The sequence below is a fragment of the Accipiter gentilis genome, chromosome 22 (assembly GCF_929443795.1).
Source record: "Accipiter gentilis chromosome 22, bAccGen1.1, whole genome shotgun sequence".
In the NCBI taxonomy this organism is placed as follows: Eukaryota; Metazoa; Chordata; class Aves; order Accipitriformes; family Accipitridae; genus Astur; species Astur gentilis.
In genome coordinates, this window is record NC_064901.1 from 2,965,606 (window position 1) to 2,982,909 (window position 17,304).

Genomic DNA, 17,304 nt, shown 5'->3' on the forward strand with positions numbered 1-17,304 from the left:
CCAACAGATCAACATGCAAATCATACCATTTATAAAATACAGCCTGTCAACAAAAGCAAATGACTCACCTTTTTGTGCAAAGCTGATAGAAAGCAGTTAGGACCTATCCTGCATTGCTCAGTTAACTAAGTAATTCCATCAGGGAAGCACACAAGTACCATGTCAAAACTGAAAGTACAGTTTTCAACCACATATTTGACTTGCCACGCAGAAAATTTGCATACTGTTGATTAGCACAACATACTACACACTAGGTGACTTATGTATGGTAGAGCAAATTTCAAATTTTAAGCCTGAATTTACATTAGAGAATTCCCTTGCAGATACTGAAGCATTTGAATACACAAGTGTGCTTTTCCCTGAAAATGTTTTCAGGAAAGCACAAGTCTTAACAGAAAGTGAGCATTAAAGGGTGGAAACACAGTTGAACTGAAAATGACTTTCAAATTCACAGACTATTTCTCCTCGCTGTTTGCTCACCTCTAGTGTTTATATCCTTCAAACAGTTGTAGGTAGTTTTCATGTTCCCTTCTTAGTCATCACTTAGCCAAGCTCCACATATTTAGTTCTTTTGATCTTCCCTCATAAAAACAATCCCTCCAGCTGTTATCATTTTTGTTGTTCTCTTACTACCTTCCAAGTTTCCTTTGCATTTTTTGCTGCTAGTGCCCAGAGCTGAAAATCTCACCAGAACAGTACCAAGCAAGAACACTCCCTCATTGCTTCATGGTGTCCTGCCTGCATACAACACAATCAAGTCTCACACAAAGGCCAACATTTGCAACCTGCCCACTTTGCCCCCTTGGTCTGTCATGCTACAATGCTAACGCAGATCAGACTTGCCCATCACTACCATTCCCCCACTCTCTCACTCAGTTCTCTGCTGTGTTCCACTTACCTGATGGGAATGTTTCCCCTCATGTAGGTACAGTCTGAAAGTAAAATCCTCTGCTAGAACCACGCTTAGGATTGTTTTAGGTTGCTGACAACCCTGTAGTTACCTATTGCACATATAAAACCTGACCACTTAAAAGCAAGGAAACATCTACCTAACGACACCAAGGGCCAAATTGCAATGTGGTGTACATTGGCAGAGCTCATTTGGTTTCACTGTAGCTGTACTGGTTTATACCAGCTGAGCAGCTATTTCCATAAATCTTAGACTGTCCATATCACAAATAATCACATTATTCAGAGAAAGTACAAAGAAGGGTATATTTCACTCCAGCAGCTGTAATCCTGATGCATGAAGCCCTGTTACCTTGATTTCATAATCCAAGTATTTTCTTTTTAGGGATACAGCTATAGTGAATATACAGGCAATTCAACATATGTACCAACTGGTTCTGGAATTCTTTGGTAAAGCACTTACAATTGCTCTCTTGATAATCAAATTCTAATTTAATAGAAGAGGAATAAAACTCATAGTAAAATTATGCATGTACAGGCCACCTGCATTTGAGACTGATGAATGGGCTTCATTACTACATACATTCACAGGGTCTGATTTTGACTAGCCTTAATATCTTAGCAAAGGGTGATAAAAGAAGGTAGTCTTCTCATGGCATTATAGCAGGCAAGTCAGGGGAAGACGTCAGAAGAAATAATCAAATGTTCTAAAATCCTGCAAGAGAGAAGAAAGCCCGTTCCCTCTCTGATTGACCCTCTCATGACCCTAACAACAGGCTACTAGGACTGGCCTTGTGTGAAACTCTCTTTCAGAGTGCAACTTCTTTGAAGTAACTCTGTTCTTAACATCCATTCCTGTGCAAAGTGGGGAAAGTATGAATGTAGAAGCATCCAAGCCAGGATTTCTTCTCCAAATTCTTCCTGGAGCAACACAACTACATTCTGCCACATACAGTATGGGCAAAGCCCAAAGGCTTGTGGTTTTTTCTCTGGGAGATTTCAGTGTAAGATTTTCATTTTAAAATTACCAATGAAAGACTTGCACCTCTTCTTCCGCTCTGCAGAATTGTAAAATTTCCTTTAATTTGATACAACTAACACATGTGTGTTACATTCAAAGAGCATAAAACTTTACATCTTGCCTATTTGTTTCTTTTAGGAGTTTAGCTCTTACAAATTGGATTGTAGAAAAACGAAGTCTCTCTGCATAGGCTGCAGAATCTTTTTAATCCACCTCTGTTGCTGAAACAGGAGATCCTACCATCTTTCCCACCCAAGCCACATTTGTCCTGCCTCCTCCCTTGTGTTAACACGTGTTTGTACACCTCAGATTGAGGAGCTGATCTGTGTTAAAAATGCCAAAAAGTTAGTTTAATTCAAACTGACCGCAAGCAGGGTTACTATAAGTCCATGTGTACACACATACCTGTACATGACATATGACCCCCACACTACAGCAGTTCTGAAAGTTGTGAAACCATTAGCAATGTCAAATGGTTTCTTAAAAGCATTCATATCTGGGATCGTCTTCTTGAAAACTTCCCCTTTTGTGTAAGTAAATGATAACATTGTTGAGACAGAACGAGTCCGAAAGACATAAATTACCGAACTGAAAAGCATGGTGCCATCAAACTAATACTTGCTTGAAACAAAGTCTATCCAGTGAGAGATCTGAGAAGCATAATAAATTTAATTCCAAGAATAGGCTAAGGGGTGACCTGATCTAATTGTAAGTGGGGAAAAATTTAATAGTGGAAAGTTCTTTAATCTAGCTTTAAAAGGATGCAAGACTAGACTATTCCTGGTATCCAAAACTAGACAAATTTCACTTAGCAATAACCACATTTTAAACATCAGGAGCTGGCCATTGGGACAACTTGCCATGAGGCATGCTGGATAATCTATCACAACTTCTAAATCAAGGTTGTATGTCTCTCTAGAAGACAATGTTGAGAAGCTGCCTGGGTAAGTGCAGGAGTTATGAGGTGGATTTTAATGGCCTGTGCTATGCAGTTAGGCCTAGAGCATCAGAGTAGTATGGGTCTACCTTAAAATCTGTTTAGATTCCTTGTAGTTCTTTGAGAGTTGTAGAAAGCAAGACAAATGTGTGCAAAGACAGCATCTGCTTTGGTCTTCTGAAACCATTTACTAAGAAGTGCTTGTGCTGTATCTAGTATCCAATAATTGAAGCTTATTGAGAGCAAACAAGTAAGAGGAGTCATACATGTTTTTTATAAGGCAATTTCTTATACATTATAGTAACCTTGTTATGAAAAACTACCCATTTTTGCCAGACATGTGCTTCATCTACCAGAATGTATAAAGTGTATATAAAGAATGTATAAAGGCTAATGACAAGGGCTGTGCTGTGCATGAATCATAAACAAGAGGAAAAGTGGTCAGCTAAATCTGCCCATGTCTTGAATTCAGTAGTCTTTGGGGTAGATGGAAGTGAGGAAAATTAGATTTACTTTTTTAAAAGATCTCCTTTATAGTTTTGAAGTTTTATTCAAGCTTCAGAGAGTAAGTTGCCAATGAGAACAACTACTATAAATCCAGTACATCATGGTTACAAAATGAGTGAAGAGAGCTGTTGGTCAATCAGTCAACCCCAATATGTTTGCCTCACCATCCAGGTTTGCTGTCACTACTACAGTATGCATTTTCAATACAGGTGCACTGGAGGCCTGAAGTCAAGCTGTGAACTCTGCTGTAACACACGCTCATAAATGGGAGAGGAAAATCATTGTTCTTCCAGTTTCTCACATACTCTGGCTAACAAAATACTGTTCTAGTTTCAATTGCTAAAACAAATCCATCATTTCATTTCAAGTGAACATAGCCATGTTCCATCAGAAGAGACTCTGTCATAGTGTTGGGGAAAATATTTTTCTATTTGTCTCCATTACATGTCAATTTACTACTTTATTGCCTATTGAAGGCTTCTTAAAGGCACACATGGCTGTTCTCGAACGCGCTCTCTGATGTGTGTCATAGTAGGCTGTTGTTAAAAACTGATCACCTGTCCTTCCTGCAACATCTCTCAAACGTCACCTTCCAAAACAATGTTAGGAAGACACACTTTCCTACTACAACTTACTGCCCCTTGGTTCTCAGTAAGGAAAATCTATATTGCCTTTTCTCTAAAGGGATCATACCAACCTTTTAATCCTTCCAGATTCTACCTTTCCATAAGGGTGATCCAGGACTAATTAAGTTCACCCTATCACTCATCTTAAAGGCAAAGAGCTTACAAGAAGAAAAAGAAACTGTACGTCCACTGAATATTTTCTAGAGTTCTCTTCACTCTGAAATTAAACTCTTAAATATGCTAGCTTAATTCAGTGAGGTGTCTTTTTGTAAAATCACTTCTTGAAACAACAGTTGTAGGGGCAAAAATCCTCAATGACATTGTTAATCTTGAGGAAGCTGCAGTCATACTTTACTTATCTGAAAACCTACACTAGCACAGCCTGGGGAAAGAGGAGTAATTTGTGTTCTCAGTTTTAAGTACCTGACTGAAGAAGTAGTCCCTGAATCCTGGCAGATGTAGACTTCCATTTCAGAGCTCCAGTGATGGACCCATGAGGGCTGCAGCAAGGCTGGCCCAGATGCAGGACTTGCCAGGTCGTAGGATCTCAAAAAAGGCCTTCTCAAGAATGTCCTCCTACCCACAACGGACTGCTACCTGTGACTGGCCTTGCACCCTGGCCTAGAAGACAGATTTAAAGACAAATAAAGGAATCGCTAAACTCAAAGTGTAAAACCTTCTCAACAGAACCACAATAAAGATTATACTGCAGTTCAAGAAACTGATGCAAGGTTGTAACAGGGAAAAAAGCATAGAGCCTACTGGAGGTAAGGAGGATTTAGAGACAGGACTTATGTCCAAAAAGGACTGAAGACTAGAAACAGTGAGGAAGGAACTGGGCAACATGAGAGAGAACTAGGGACAAAAAAGAAAACAAAATAAGAAATAATTTAAACTAAATAGCCAGGAAAATTTCTCTTGTAGCAGAGGAATTGAGCTGTGGAACTGTCACCCCAGAAATGAACAGGGATGGAAAAAAGCTGTGCAAACAAAGCAAATCAAACAGAAGAAAAAGAATTGAATAACCCAAGAAGCTTTTCCCACCTCTAACTTCTGTGATTCCACCACCCGGATTAGCTGGTAAACTTAGGAGAGATGTAGCTACTATCACAAAATACCCATAGAAAATGGAGGACTAACACCTCGCCCCAAATCAGTAGCATGTTACTGATAGTAACAGTTTTTCATGCTCAGGAAAGATTATAGGCTTCCCCTTTAAAGGGCATTTAAGCATGGGAGTATATTTTCTTCCTTAATGATAGGAGAAGGTAGTGAAGGAGGTCAGAGTCCTGTAGACCTCTCTGCACTCCCTGTGGTCTAGTTTAGGAGACTTAAAAGGATTCAGATTAACTGGAGTGGCTTTGTCGATTACATAGAGAGGAAAAGGACCCCATGTGGTAAGTGTTTCCAGGACAGCTGCTGCGTTGGTGAAACACTGCTGCATTCCAGAAATAAACTCCTACAGTCAAATTAGCAGCTCGAGTCCTCTCTCCTCAGAAACGTGCCTTTACCAAGTTGCAGCGGTTCCCAGATGAATGGGCAGCAGCAAAAATTCCTGCTTGGCTCCGCTTTTAAATAGAAAATGGTACAAAAAGATGTTTGTACAATATCAAATCAGTCTTCATAGTCACATAATTGCCCCACATTATTGATGGGCTCAAAGCAAAAAATGGAAAATTAGGAATACTTCTGGCTGGGATGGAAAGTTAAAAGTAGCATGGTTCCCAACACTCCAGGCTTGTCATGAGTTTTTCAGGTCTGAGTGCTTATCAGGACTTCAGTGTAAGAGATTTTGAGTTTAATTCCCATGTGGGTCAGTAGCTACCAAGGCAAAGTACTGAAAAAGCATGCAAAAGATTACAATCTACATTTGAAGCAAGATAGGAGGCACTGTTGCCCCTTGCCTGGCTGCTTCTAGCTCCCAAAAGGTAGTGCAGAGCTGTCCTCTCACTACAGAGGTGAATTCTGGGCTAAGAAAGTAAATTTGCTCAGAAGCCCCAAGGCACTCATGTTTTACTGAGACATACATTAAGCAGCAAAACTACATGAGACAGCTTCCAAGTTTACACAGGTTTACAAATACAAGTTTACAGATGGCTGCACTGGGGAAGGCCCATGAAATCCTGGGGAAAAATAAAAGCCAAAACACCATGCTACAGTTTTCAACAGATAACAGGTCACTTTTTCAGTACTCTGTACTCACAGGGTAGGTGGTGTACAAGAAGCGGGCTGCTCCATAAAACCACCGAGTGCACAAATGTTTGTGGTCCTTCCTCTTTCTTATGCTGGACTCTCATCTTAAAAACCAAATATCTTGTTCTTGTCCAAATACCTCCTCTGTCAGGTAAAACCTGGGAAGGTGTTCCCAGATGCTCCACTGCAGAAGGAAGGTACTGTAGGCGCATCACTCCCCCTCACCCAGAGAAGGGAAAGATGAAGCCAGAAGCCATTGCTGAAGTCACAAGGAACAAGTATCAGGATGGCAAAGGCCCTGCTGAGTGTTACAATGTAATGACCATTTACTTCAAGAAACCTTCACCAGCTGGTGATACAGGAATGCAATGCTCCTCTGACTCAACACACCACCAAACCGAAACCCATCAGGTGACTAAACCTTCTGCAGACCTATGCATTGCAGAGCAGAGGATGCTATACATTAAAAACAAACTCACAGCTGCTGCATAATGTGGTCTTAAAAATAAATACCTGAAAGCACCCTCTAACTGTTGCCTCTTTCCCTGTAGGCTTATTTCTGCTCTGCAAATTCCACCACAAGCGCCACCCAGTCAGTGGGAAGGTACAATCAGAAAGGAAAAATTCAGGAAGCATCATTTCTGCTTAGCTCAGCCTTGCTCCCTAACTGCATTTTTGTCTTCACTGTTACTTTCATAGTGCCATAGCTTATCTACCCTAGGGACTTTCACAGCTTTAGAAACACTGCCTATAATAGTAGAAAAACATTCAGGGAAAGCAAGATCAGGTACCCCAAAATACAAATGCTGGATGTCTGTAACAGAGTATCATGTAAACAAGTAAATCAGCTATCTGCAAAGAGTGACAACACTGGTTCCAGTTGCAAGAGAAGCTGTGAGGACAGGCATGCCAAGTCAAGTTAGTAAGTCACCTAGTCCCATATTTTATCTCTGATATCAACTGCTAACACGTGCTCAGGTAAGAAAGGAGAATGTTTTCCCTGCTCTTCACCTTGCTGCAACTTTGCGGACCTCACAATCAGTATCTTGGCAGCCTGTGGCTTAGGGTGTTCCCTCTAGACCATAACACGTACTTGTCACTGATGAGTCCACGTTCCATAAATTCCTTGATATCTTTTTGAATCCATCCATAACTTTGCCACTGAATGATGCAGAGGCCAATAAATCCCACAGTTTAATTTTGTGTTATGTGAAAAAATACCTCCTTTTTTTTTAAAGAAGAAAGGATGACTACAGCATTGAAAAAAGGGAGAAAACACACATGCAAGTATAAAGATACCAAGAACATGTAGCAGAGCTCTCGTCTTCGCTAAGAAAGTGAAGGTGCTAATTTTGCAAAGCAAAGAATTAGGCAGGTTTTACACAAGAAAATAAAGGCCTATGCTCTTTTTTTGTTATCATTTAGTTAAGTACACAGCAAGTGTACTCCAAACAAGCCACACTTGCAGCAATACATTACCACAAATTCCTCTCTCCGTTACCCTCATCTTCCTTCTAGCCACAGACTTCATGACTGACTCTACCGCCTGGTAATCTCTTGTCTTGAATCAGATTGGAAGCTCTTTCAGACAGAAGCTATCTCATGGCTAAACGCAGCAGCCCCAGCAGTAGGGAATGTGTCATCATGCAAACAATGAGTGCAAAATGGAAGCAACAGCCAAAGCTGCCAGTACAACTCATAGCCATAGTCTGAGAGCTAGTTAAAAAGAAGTGGAACAGTCACAGCATGAGATTTATTAAGTAGTAGATAATAATTTTATATTACATAATACACAATGTTGCATACTATTTTAAACCAGTATTGTAAGCCTCAAATGTTCAACTACTGATCGAGTCCCAAAATAAACATAATTATATTCTATATGATACATTGGTGGTTATTCTTATCACCCCTTTAAAAAAAAAGAAAAAAAAAAGATAATTGGCATTGCTTTTTAGTTGTTTCCTGAAACCTTGTGGTCTAGACACTTTTCTTCTTTTAAAACAAACTGCAATTTTTCTCATCATTTGCTTTCACATGGTAGAGATGTAAAGTCAAACATCAAGTACAGCAATAAACTTGTTGGCAACATCAGAGAGGATGAAGTATAGAAATGATATATAGGGTAATTAAATGGTTCTGCAAGTTATTTGTGTATCTCCGTATATAAGTTGGCCTGACTTAATAAAGAAGCATTTCACAATAGCTTGTTGGCCCTCCTGGCTTTGTGCAAGATTCTGCAATACCCCCCAAATGGTCCCAAGCTTTCCTGGCCTTCTGACCTGGCTATGGGAAGCTTCAGAGACCTGCCTGGGATTCCTCAAAACACAAGGACGCATCCAGAAAGAGAAAGGGTCCAAAGCACATACAAGTACAAAGCAGAGAGAAAAGGAGATGGGGAGCATGATGAGAAAGCTGCTCTTTTATTTCTACAGGTGAGAGTCCAAATTTTCTAGTTATCAGCAACGGTCCAGCTAACTGTGTGAGCCAAGACCAGTTCATCAACTGATTGCAACTGGTGCTTCAGGGGGAACAGTGTGAGCTCTTCCCCAGCCCACTGTGCTACAAGGACAACTGAGAGCCTAGAAACAGGCAGGAACATATGCTCCCCCACTCCTCACAGGCCCATAGTTGCAGAAGTACCCAACAGATCCTTAGGGCTGATATTCTGCATGCTGTGCTCTTTGGACATATTTCATGCATCTATAGGGGTGGTGCATCTGAGCAGACAAAAAGCACTGCTCCTCCAGCAGCTCCTGTAGCAGGTGTGTGTTTCTCCCTCTTTCACCCTGAGGCCAGAAAGAAATGCCTGACCTCTCAGGGCAGGTTCGGAGCTTCAGTGCAAAGCAGGTGGGATGGTTCATCATCCATCCCCCATCAGCCCACACAGGTGGCTAGAAGTTAGCATTGGGCTCACAGGATCAAAAGCGCTCAACCACCCTGTTCCAACTTACAAGCAAGACCAACTGGGGGGTGACTGACCATTGGTCAGAAAGGGGAAGGGAGGAAAAAGGATGGGAGAGATGGTTACCCTGTGACATGATAGCCTGAGACTTCACAGAATGCTACAGACCAAAACACTGCCAGCAAAGACTCAGGATAGTAACTCACAAACTACCATGTGCAGCCAATCTCCATTAAGCACTATAACACTTGCTGAGCTACCTCTCTGCACATGCACCTCTCCCTGGGAGCAGACAGACAAGTGGTAAACTCAACACATGCGTAGCAAGGGGTTTTGCTGGAATGGGTTAGCAACAGAGGAGCTCTTCCTTTGCACTATCCTAGGTAAACAGAGGATGTTGCTGGTACAAAGTGCCTCAAAGTGGCAGGAACAGCATTATCTCTTCAGTGCTGTTTCCTGAAGGATCAATAAGCCAAGACAATCAATTCTTCTGGCTAGTCCTTATTCCCCAGGAGAAGCTGTGGCTCTCATCCCCCATCATTTAACCCTCCACAAACATAGCAGCAGCCCCATTAATTCTGTCCTCCTCAATCACACATTCCACAAGCCCATGTGCCAGAAGAGACTACAGAGCTGGAAGTAACGTAGCCAGGTGAACACGGTATTGCAGAGAGGTATGGCCCATTACTTCAGCACAGCAATAACATGTCTATATACTGCCCTTTCAGCACATGGAGGCATCCTTGCATCTGATTTCTTTGTACGGGATAGAGGATCCCAAAGATACCATAGCTCTCTATCCCTCGCTACTTCTCTGTGCAGGGAGTTTAAGGCACTCCCAGAGCACCAGCTGACACTCACAGAAGGGGGCTGCATAGGCAGTAGCTGGCACGGACAGTCATTACAGACAGTCATAAGAGTAGAGACTATTTAGAGACACACAAACCTGAAGTTTAATCCTATATAGCAAAAAGAGAGTAACAGGGATGGGGAGAAAGCTCAGCGAGAATGGAAGAATCATGTGATTATTTGCAATGTAAAAAAGGGAATAGGGACTACCGGAGGCAAAACACAGGACTATATTCAGAGCCTGCAGTAACACAAAGCATTTCACTGTGATCATGCAATTCTCCACAGATCATGGACAACAGGCAAGCAGGAACCCCATTTAAGATGAGCAAAACACATCACATCAGTGAAAGGGCTCACCTTAGACTGAACAGGGAGTCCGTGTCAGAGCTAGAATTAAAGAATAACAGTGAAACAAACAGTTTGGTATAAACATTGGCTATGAATACATTTAAGCTGTACACAGAATTTTCCACCTGAAAAGCAGTGGGGCTTGGGATAGGCTCCTAGAATGACTTTCATGGAAGCATTAGATAGGATGCTGATGCAAGGAATCCCTTCCTAGCCCATATTTCACTCACAAAATCCTTGCTGTCCTCCGCCATGCAAAGACAGCATTAGCCAAAGGTTATAACTTGAGTGCTGCTATACTCTCAGTGCTACAGACTGGGTCCAAAAAGTATGACCTAGCCAATCATATTCACATGAGCTCTTCATCAATCTACATGAGTTCACATCACCAACAAAGAAAGGTTGAAATCGCCTGTACTAGGCCATGGGGACACAATGCAAGAGGGAAGAACCTCTTATTCAAAGAGAAGCAGTAGAAAGAGCTGCCAATGAGAGTAACTGCAATTTTAAAAAGCCCAGGAGACCTGTGGGAAAAGAAAGGCCTGAGGATGGAAGACAAAGCAAACAAAAAGCAAGCTGTCTGGTAAGCCTGGTGGCAGACATACCCTCTCTTCTCACCCAGGAAGTCACCCTCTAGGTCTTGTGAGCTTTAGAGGGATGTTGATGAAATGCCTATGTTTTAGTATACGGCTACCAGTCATTTGCTCTGGCCTACTACAAAGAGGTGATCACGGGAGGCTGGGGAAAAAAGAACTTCTGGAGTACATTTCCTGCTGATCCAGCAAACACGATTACGAAGAGAAAGAGAATCCATTCTGACAGCAGCATGAAACTCTTGTGAGCAGGATCATTCGTATCTCACATGGTTGAGGGAAAGGAAAGGGCAGCAACTCCTTAATGAATAAAAATAGCCACTTATGCTTCCTGCTCATACATGTTGAACATATGCTTTCCAGTATCCAAATAACAAGATTTAGTTGCAAGTTTTATCCCATTAGAAAAGGTAATTTCCCTCCCCTAAAAACACAGTCCTTTATCTAGAGACTTTCAAGAGTCCTGAGACTTTAAAAGTGTCATTACTTTCAAGTCATCATGTCAACTAAACTGTGTGCTTTAAAAGTTTAAAGAGTTGCAGTATTTTCTTCCCTGAAATTCCTACACTACTATAAAATAATTTTGTAAGCACTTGGGGCATGCATGGAGGACAATAAGAACACAGTAGCTTTCTATGTAGCTTCTGAAAAAGTTGAAAATCAGTTTTTACTCCCCAGTTCTTCATAAACTGTATATATGCCAGGCAAAGCTACACTGAAATGCAGCCACCCTCAGGGTCAACGGCAGCAGGTCATTCATAGGATTCAGCATAGCACCAGAAAGGACAAAAAGAGAAGGAAGAGTATTTTGCCTGAAAGGTCAGAAGAAGAAATCTAAGTATAAGCTGCTAGGCCATGGTCACAGCAGAATAGTGCAGGAGAGGAAAAGGCTGAGGCAAACAGAACGGAAACAAGGATGGGAAGGAGAGGATGGCAGGAAAAATGTTATACAGTGTTCAGCTCAGCCACAGAAAGCTCCTGTCTTAAAGTGATCTGCTGTGGGTCCCAGTTATTAGAGGGAAAGAACACAATTGTTATGTATTTCAAATGCATTTAATAAAGTACACTCTAGCTGATGGTGCTCTCCTCAGCAGGTCCAGGCACAGAACCCAAAGAGAAAGGGGCCTCAGGCATTCACATCAGGTCACAGTTTTAAATAATTTTTAAACTAGGGCGAGGTGCCAATTCTGACCTCAAGGTGCTGCACCCAGATAGACGTGTCAGCAAAACCACCAAGTTCGGTGGATACAGGATGACCATTGATACACATGGCTCCAGAACGAAACAGTAACTTACTTTTTTAGCCAAAGTTTACCACTTTTGAGTAACAAACCTGGAGCTTCATCTCAACAAGAGTCACAAAGACCAAATTCAACCAAAGTTGAAGGTAATACTAGGAGTAAGTTAGCTTTCTATCCGCTTGTCTTACCAAAATCAGAAAACCTTTTTGGTGGCTTGTACCAAATGTATTAAAAAAAACCCCAAACAACAAAACCCAACCAAACAAAAAACCCCAAACAAACAAAAACCCAAAACAGCAAAGTGGGATAACTCTTGTTGCCAGCATAAAACCCTCCTATTTTCAAGTTATGCACCTGTGTCAGTGATTTGCAGTTTTTGCCATGGGCAAACCAGCCACTGGAGATTTAAATAAGATTGTTCTGTGTAGATCTTGGAATACTATTGATGGCAGCCATGTATCATTTTACAGGCAGGGAAACTGAGGAACACTGAGATATGACTTGGCCATGTGTCAGAAGACAGCAGGTTTATATCCCCATTCCTTTTCAGGACTTCTTTACGGAAGAGAGGCAGGATCATGACAGTTTTGATTTTGTGCAGTTCACCTGCTGTAGACAGATTTTCTAAGTCCAAGCTTGGGGCAAAAAAGCCTACTGCTGGCTAGCTCACAACATGCCAGGCCTTAGCAACACAGAGGTCCTCTGCTTGCTGCAGGCAGGCAGGCCTGCTCTTTTTCAGCAGCAGCAGGGTCTACCCAAGCATGTATGATGAACTCATCATAAAAGCAATCAGGCATTAATTTAGTCAATCATTCCTGTGACAGCGAATCCAGTTCTCCAACTATTTGACACAAGACTCCAGCTGAACTGAAGGACAGAAAAAATGCCTCAAAAGATACCAGCCTACAGAAGTAGAACAATTTAGATATTGACCCATCCACACTTCTTTCTCTTTTTTTCTTTTTTTTTTTTTTCATAAAAGGTTACCCAAGAGTTAAGTAGAACCAAAAATAAAAAGCATTAAAAAATTAAATTGGGTCTTCCAGGCACTAATAATAAAAAGGCAGCCCACCCTCCAATCCTTCTCATTTAGAACAGTATTTATTTGGAGTTTCTATTAGGCTGCTGCATGCACTGCATGTATCCTGCTTCACTAAAGACGAGCCTTTTTGAAGCATCACTTGACTTTGTTTTAAATATCTCGCTACAGTTTCCATTTTAGCTCTGTGAGATGATTATTTTCTCTCACCAAACTGAAGTTATATAGCAGTTGAAAATGCTGATGGCTTAACTGGTTCCCCCCCCTCCCCCCCCCCCCCGCAGCCCTGAGGGGTTTTAACTCTTTCTGCAGCACTGAAATCCTGCTTTTGGAGTTCAATGTTTAACTCGCGCTGGGAGACTCATAAATATTCGGAGTCACTCTCTCCCTCTCTGTTTGATTAGGAAATGAGCCTTTAACTCAATGTAATCCCCAAGCCATTAACAAAAAAGCCCTCAACAGCTCCACTATTAGAATTTCACTCCTAACCCACAGAGGATTGAATTAGATTAACATAACTACCCGCAATCTGAGTTTATTTTCTGTGCCAGATAGAAATGTGTCTTCAGGAAAGGAAAAGAAGAGAGCGGGAGAGCAAGCATAGCATAATGAAATGTAAAAATAGAGAGATGAGAAATAGATGGACAGATGTACAGGTGAAGTGATAAAAGAGGTAAGAGAGAGCAAGAGAGACAGAGAGCTACACAATCTTTAATAACTGGCTGCTGGCTTTGGGGGTTTTATTCAGAAGGCCCCTAAAAACACAGAACTGTTTCAAGAGTATTTTTTTCCTGCTGGTGTTTACTCCATATTCTCAGGGATTTACACCGAGACACCTGAGCATGCTGTACTCCAGACACCTGTGCAGCAGATTTGGCACAGGTTTTATTTATAATTCCCAAGGGATGTCATACTCAGCAATGAAAGGAGGGGCGCGGAGAATCTGCATGTCAATCATTACTTTCCAGTCAAAAGAAACAAATAAACTAGGATGAAACAAAAGATGATTGTTGTTTGGTTTTTTAAGGAATGAAAAAAAAAATCATGCAACACTCCTGTGACAAACTACGCTGTGTAGAATAAGTCAGTTTGGAGCTTGATAGGTGCTTAGTCTACAAAACATGAAACGTTTCTGAAGCAGAAACTAAATAACAAAGACTTTCTTCCACACAATGCATCAAAGTCTTCCCTCTAACCACAGATAACTCCCTCCCCCCCTCCAAATAAAAGTGGTCCCATAAACCACTGATTGGTATGCTACAGGACAGTAGATGCTAGGTTCTGTTTTCCAAATGCAGTAATAAAAAGATATGGCAAGTTTAACAGGGGAAAAGACCCACATGCAGTTAAAGAGAAGGATAAAGTCCAGCAATTATGTGGACACAACTACTGAAAAGTCCAAACAAATTCATAAGACTAAATCTTTTCTAGCTTTATACGTGGAGAACTTCTTTGGGAATGCTTGGATTTCTGCAAAAATATATAGTAAATGAGTTTTTGCAGTAATTCCCAAGTGCAGTCATGCTGATATTTCTCTGTGTGTAAGGAAGAAAAAGATTCAATTTGTATTTTTCAAGTGATAAGATGTCCCAGTTTGCAATTTTTAGGTGGACCTCAGACCAGTTATATGATAGATTTTTTGTTAGTTAGAGTCAGCAATTTCATTTCTCTAACGCCTTTCAGAAAAATCTGCTCTCCCTTTATTACACAATAATGTTGCATTGTCACAGAGAGGCAATAAATGTAATATCATGCCAAAACAAACAGAAAAGGGACTTAAATAATTTAAATAATTTTAATACATTCATTTTTAAGTAATGAAAAAGACTTAATAATCGAAATGAAGCTTCCTACGATAAGAATGGTCAGGCTGACAGTTTTGTTTTATTTGGGGGGAGGGGAGCTTCATAGCAAGCATGTATTGTAATGATCATTTTGGGCATTATTTGTGTATGTAAATTCACTATGTTTATCCATATTTTCCTAAAAGCCTTCCTTACATCTGGAATTCTAGCTTAAAGATGGAGTATTTATATCAATGGTTAAAAACTTAGAAAGAATTAATTTGTAGTCAGTATTTTTTGTTCCTAGAACTTAAGTTAAAAACTTTGAGTATTATAAAACGTACATCAGAGAAATACAAAATAAAGAATAAGCCTATTTGTCACCTTTCTACACTCCATCCAAACAATTCTTTCTTAGGACTTGATATTTTAACTGTGAAACAGCTCTGGTTTTATTATTCCATTTTTATTAGACAGTTGTTCCAACAAATTATTTTAAGTTTAGCTTCATTTTATTTGTTGTTACTTTCAAAAATGGTAAACTGGGGGGGGGGGGGTGGAGTTTGTAGAACATATATTTCATGGAAATTTATACTAAAAAAACAAAATTAAAAATTGTAATATTGGCATTTTGAGGGGGTAGACATTATAAATACAAGAAATTAATGAATTTTGTCTATACTTAAAAATAAATATAAAGCCTACATTTTGTAAAAGACATAACCCAAAGCTCTGAGACAAAAATATGAAACACAAAAAACATTTGTGTTTTGACAAAAATGCTATGCTAAAAGCTACTTAAAAAAAACAATTTCTGACTAGTTATTGTCTTCCCTCTCTTCATATTCCTGTTAACAAAAGTACTCCAAAAGTATATCATTGCTCAAACATTTTGCATTTTGGCTACTTTAAAGAAAACACCTTGTTGATGATGACAGAGTAAGTTCCTTCTTTGATTGCTACTGCATTGACTTTGCAAAGACTTGCACCCCTCTTGTCACTGAAGAGGCTTCAGTTGCTTTGGGACTTTTAAAATTAAAGAAACATCAACTGCTCAATGATAAATGCATTCCGTAAAAGCAAAATTTCATTTCATCTCCCTGCTAAGAGGAGGTTTGATATGAAGCTGGGGGTGTGTGTGTGCGTTATTTTTAATAGAAGAAAGGGTGTCACTCGGTTCTTTTAAGACAGGACTGCTGAAGTTTCCAGGTTTGCCTCTACCAGCATGGGATAAATAGCACCTGTCCTTGGTAAGCCCTTAAGCAGAGTTACGTTATATATTGACCTTTTTGGAATGCCAGCAAACCTTACCGTTTCTATTCCCCAAACAAAACTGTTCCACTCAAACTTTCATTTGCTTATTTCCAGAGGAAAAACCCACTCTCAAACAGTGAAACTGCCTGATTTCTACAAAGTTCTGAACTGACTCCTCTCCTTGTGGGTCACACTGACCTTCCTTTTGACAGTGTGAAAATAGAAAAAAAAAATTATTACCTTTAACCATATTGAGATGCTGCCATAATTTTTAGCCCAGATAAAAGGATTGGTGCAGAGCAACATTTGGATTAAAAAAAGAAAAACAACAAAAAAACCCAAAACAAAACCAAAACAAAACCCAAACCCATAAATGCAATAAAAGGTAGAAGTTTGCTACTTACATGCTGCAGGCTGAGAGATGAAGCTCGAGGCTGGAGTAGAATTTCCCTTGCCCTCAGGTGTTTCTAATTGCTGATTAAATATCTTTTGGTTCCGCCTGCACCAGCCGACAGTCCCCTCTGCGTCTCTGCCTCTCTTTGTGACTAGGACACAGTACTCTGAGTCCCAACCTATAAATAGATCCCAGCTCTGTGATTGATATAACAGGCAGCTGACAAAAAAAAAAAAAAAAAAAAAAAAAAAAAAAAAGAAAGAAAGGAAAAAAGAAAAGAAATAACCAGGTCTTAAGCAAAGCAGCAAAAGCTGGGCTTTTAACTCTGTACTATGCCCAGGGAGGAGTCCCCCACAGTCACCCGTGGGCATCAGAAAGAGAAAGTGCAAGGCAATTACTTTCCCAGCAGCATTACAGCAACTTGAGGCATGTAAAGCGAATGAACAAAATTCAGTGCACAAAGAAGGCAAGGGAAAGCACAAGTGGCAGACTGCATCCAACTCTTTTGCAACTGAACAAAAATAAATGCCATTTTAAAAACAAGTTGGGGATTCTGACAGAATGAGAGAGGAGTTCAGAGTTGAGTTCTGGGGGTTGGTCCAGGTGTGCTTGTATTTCTGCTGCAGAATAAACTAGGGCTAGTGGGTAGGTTAGCAATTTAACAGCTTGGCAGTCTACTTAGGGTCTCTGTCCACAAACAC

General features: G+C 40.5%; 1 protein-coding gene across 2 annotated transcripts in view; it reads right to left on the reverse strand.

Annotated features, from left to right (window-relative positions):
- The window catches only part of ESRRB (estrogen related receptor beta), a 132,501-nt gene extending 115,772 nt beyond the window's left edge, over window positions 1–16,729 (reverse strand). Inside the window, exon 1 of one of the 2 annotated variants that reach the window (XM_049825141.1) lies at window positions 16,614–16,729. In XM_049825141.1, the coding sequence (XP_049681098.1) occupies window positions 16,614–16,615 (2 nt within the window). In that variant the 5' untranslated portion in view covers window positions 16,616–16,729. Of the gene's footprint in view, window positions 1–4,423; window positions 4,453–16,613 lie in introns of those variants that run through there. The other variant, XM_049825142.1, reaches the window with a different exon arrangement.
- Window positions 16,730–17,304: the final 575 nt, after the last annotated feature.